Source organism: Gavialis gangeticus, unplaced genomic scaffold, assembly GCF_001723915.1.
Source record: "Gavialis gangeticus isolate Ggan-Ray unplaced genomic scaffold, GavGan_comp1, whole genome shotgun sequence".
NCBI lineage: Eukaryota > Metazoa > Chordata > Crocodylia > Gavialidae > Gavialis > Gavialis gangeticus.
In genome coordinates this window covers 17,837,494-17,841,225 of record NW_017729011.1, presented here as the reverse complement: position 1 = coordinate 17,841,225, position 3,732 = coordinate 17,837,494, and the positions used below count along the sequence as shown (strand labels likewise).

The 3,732-nt window shown below is 39.4% G+C and overlaps 1 protein-coding gene across 1 annotated transcript in view; it reads left to right on the top strand.

Annotated features, from left to right (window-relative positions):
- Positions 1-3,732, top strand: part of SETX (senataxin) — a 46,933-nt gene that overhangs the window by 27,236 nt on the left and 15,965 nt on the right. The window contains exons 15-19 of the mRNA XM_019510710.1: positions 149-250; positions 801-916; positions 1,772-1,843; positions 2,693-2,842; positions 3,559-3,666. Of these exons, the coding sequence (XP_019366255.1) occupies positions 149-250; positions 801-916; positions 1,772-1,843; positions 2,693-2,842; positions 3,559-3,666 (548 nt within the window). The remainder of the gene's footprint in view (positions 1-148; positions 251-800; positions 917-1,771; positions 1,844-2,692; positions 2,843-3,558; positions 3,667-3,732) is intronic.

Genomic DNA, 3,732 nt, shown 5'->3' with positions numbered 1-3,732 from the left:
TTTTTTTTTTTTTTTTTTTTTTAACTATTACAGCTACCGCATCACTCAAACACTCTGAATACCGTTTAATTATTGGTTTTAGTTCTTTTGAAATGTATTTCTCAAACATGCTGTCTAAGAGGATTCTAACAGTGTGGTTTCTGTACAGGGAACTGTGGAGATAAAAACCTAGTGCGACTGGGTCCACAAAAATCAATCAGCACTGATGTCCTGAGATTCAGCTTGGATAGTCAAGTTAGCTACAGAATGAGTGAGTAAAGTGCAGATTTTGTTTGTTTATTTGGGGTTTTTTAAACCTTTATAAGGAGATGGTTTGGAGATTTGATGGGGCTGTGTACTTAGTTCCACTGCATGAGGGAGAGCCATTGTGATGGCAGATGTTTATAGAACAGTATATATTTTCCCAAAGTATTTCACAAACCCTTTCCTTTGTGGGCCTTTGAGGGGTGCTGTCAGCAAAGTTTGGGCTAAATTAAATTTTTTTTATAGCAAGTATACTTTTTATACAAATAAAAGCAAGTTCCAGGGAAAACCTTTCACCTTGTCCTCCCCCTCCATCTTCTTTCCCCCCCATGAGTTAAAGAGTTTATTTAAGATCCAGACACTGCAGTCTGGTTAGTAAACAAGAGATGCTAAGTTCATTTTCATTGCCCTAGGTAAGAGGCAAGGTGGGAGCATAAATAGTAATGAGTAAAGTAGGTGTTTTAAAGTCCTCCTATTTTTCATAACTGTGCGGATGAGGTTGGTACAATTTTGTAGTACAAGTTTTAAACTTGTTTGTTTTTCATGTTCTTTTGTAGACCGGGGTCACTCTGGCCGTGATCAAGATCTTCACAAGAGAAAAGAAGCTCTGGATCGTCAGCTGGACATGCTCTCTCGTCAGCGAGCCATGGATAGGTGTGAAAAGAGGGAGAAGGTGGTTTGACTTGGATTTCATTCCTTGCAATTTTTTTTTGTATTCCAAAATGGAACTTAGAGAACCTTCTTTCTGAATCTAGCGTACCTTTTTTCATTTTGAGTAGAGGAACATTTTCCTATGACTTGCACTATACTAGAACAGGCCAGAATCGTTCACAAAAAGCCTTTTCCTCTATCATTAAGAAGCTGTAAAAAAATAGACGTACATTAATATGCAGATGTGGAGATGGCAGTTGTCAGAGTCCTTTGCTAATGTTGTTGCTAACTGAAAGTATTACTCCTTTCTAACTAAACTTAACCAGGGTCTTTGGAAACTTTTCATTCGTGTGTGTGTGTGTGTGTGTGTGTTAAGTTTTCTTTAATGCTTGAAGTAGATGGATCAAGTGGCTGGACGTGGCACAGCTTTGTGATCATGTTTGTAGTACTTCTGTATGGGTGTTCCTTAGAGTCATAGTGGAAGCCCCTGCCTGGGGCAGGGTCATCCCTATCCAAACCATAACCTAAGCTCTGCATAAGTCTCCCAGTTGTTGCATTAAACGCTTGGTATCCATGCTCAGGTTATAGCTTACTGATGACAAATTGTGATTCGTAGCAGTATGGAGAAAGGAAGTTCAAGGCCATATGTTCAGGAGTCTGAGTATCTTAGGTTGTAGACAGCTCACAATTTTGTATCGTTTCTATGAAACTGATCAGCTTGGCCAGACGTATTTAGCTCTTAAAAGACTCTAAGTTTGATCATGTTTAGAAAACCTTGAGGGTATAAGAGAACAAAGGGCCTTAGCAAATGTGCATTGTTAATTACGCTTGAAACAAAGGTTCAGTTCATTTATTTTATTTTTTTTCTCTCCCCCAGAGTCAAAAGTTGGATGATGAAATTGGCAGACTTTCAAAAGAGAGGCAAGAGCTCGCTTCTCAACTCAAGGAGGTAGGAATTTTTGCCTGGGGCAGCTCTTTAAGACAGCCTTAGTTGAAATATTTATTGTTAACTTTTCATCTCCTGTGGAAGTGACTGTGATTTGGACTTAAAGTGGCTGAGAGTATAAGTCCAAAGCTTTAGTGGTAGTTTGACCTCTGATAGATATAAGCTGCCCATGAGTCTTTACTTTTTCCTTGGCAGGAAGCTTGGCTTGGGCTAATGTAGTCATTCTCAGCCAGTGTACCACAGCACCCTGAGGTGCCATAAGATCCTTTCAGAGGTGTCATGGAGTACCATGCCATGTTAGTACTGTTAAGTTTGCAAACATGAGTCACAAGAGAAACCCAGAGTTTGAAATGGAAGTCCATAGTTGTGGTCTTTGTGAGTTTTGCAACAGAATTGCTCTATTATTTATCTGTACTTAAAATAGTAAAAATAAGAGCTGGCATCTTCTGAGGGGTGTCTTGACTCTAAAAAGGTTGAGAACCACTGAGCTAATGGATTGATGAACTAATTCAAAGTATTTTTGCCCTGTAGCCTACAGACACAAAAACAGACTTTTGCTAAGATTGCAGCCTGTATCTTGCAAATATTGTAGAGCTTGGGAGGTCAAGTCAGCATAAAAATTTGGGCAGGTAGACTTTGCCTCATGTTCAGTTTCTTTGTGTGAGTACTAATCTCGCTGTAAGGAGCTAACTTCAGTATAACTGTACAATTAATACGTGGACTTCTTAGCTGCTAAAATTGGTCAGACTCTCGGGTAGTAAAAAAGGCAAACAGATGGTGCAAAAAGATTTGACAATGACTGACTAAAGGAAAGATGAATGGAGACTTTGTGTCCTGTCCTTCCACTCAAAGGTTCGAGGCCGTCCACAGGAAGTGCAGGCTAGCATCATTTTGGAGTCCCACATCGTCTGCTGCACATTGAGCACAAGTGGAGGTTTTCTGCTGGAGTCTGCTTTTCGACGACAAGGACTTGACCCTTTCAGTTGCGTCATTGTGGATGAGGTCAGCAAAGCTATTAAACAACAACAATACTAAATTGCCTAGCAGTGGCCACAGCAAAATATTTGAGAGGACAGCGAAACATCCATTCTTATGAGCTTACTACTTACATTGCACTTTGTTCCTCAAAGCATTCCATTGTGGCATCTCAGAATATGTTCTCCTCTCTGCCAGAGCCAGGCTTAGATCTCCAAATTGCAGTATCTTCTGCAGAGAATAGAAAGCTTCACGCCCCCTTACTTAGCCAGTTTTTGTGGGTAGATTTCTTTGGTCCTACATATAAATAGGAACTGTCCAAATCCACTTCCTACCATGCCTCTGAGAGATGCTACATCCACAAATCCTACATTTGTGAAATGCTTTTAAGTTAATTATCTCAGTCGTGTATCTGGTATCTTAATGAGTTATTTCTTTGAGTTAATGTAAAATGGAGCTCTTACCATAGGGATTCATCCAGATGGACGGGTTATATTTGTGTCTGTTTTGAGAGCTCTGGAAGTAATTGGATATTAAGAGAAGAAAACTTATTTTGGATTTGCTTGTTGAAAAAATTTAAGGAAAATATCTTTTTTCCCTCCCCGTTTTTGGCAACCTTTTTAAAAATGAATGTTTTAGTTACTCTGCATATGGTAGTGGAAAATATATAATGCTTCTTCTCTCCTTTCCTCCCGTTGCCTTATAATTGGAACTTTATTTCTTCTTGTTTGAACATATGAAAGGCAGGACAAGCATGTGAGGTTGAAACTCTCATTCCACTGATACATCGCTGTAGTAAACTTGTCCTTGTTGGAGATCCCAAGCAACTCCCTCCCACTGTAATATCCATGGTAAGTATTCAGATTGTACTGGTTCTTTTGCATAATGGAAATAGTGATGGCACAGTTAAACTAGTA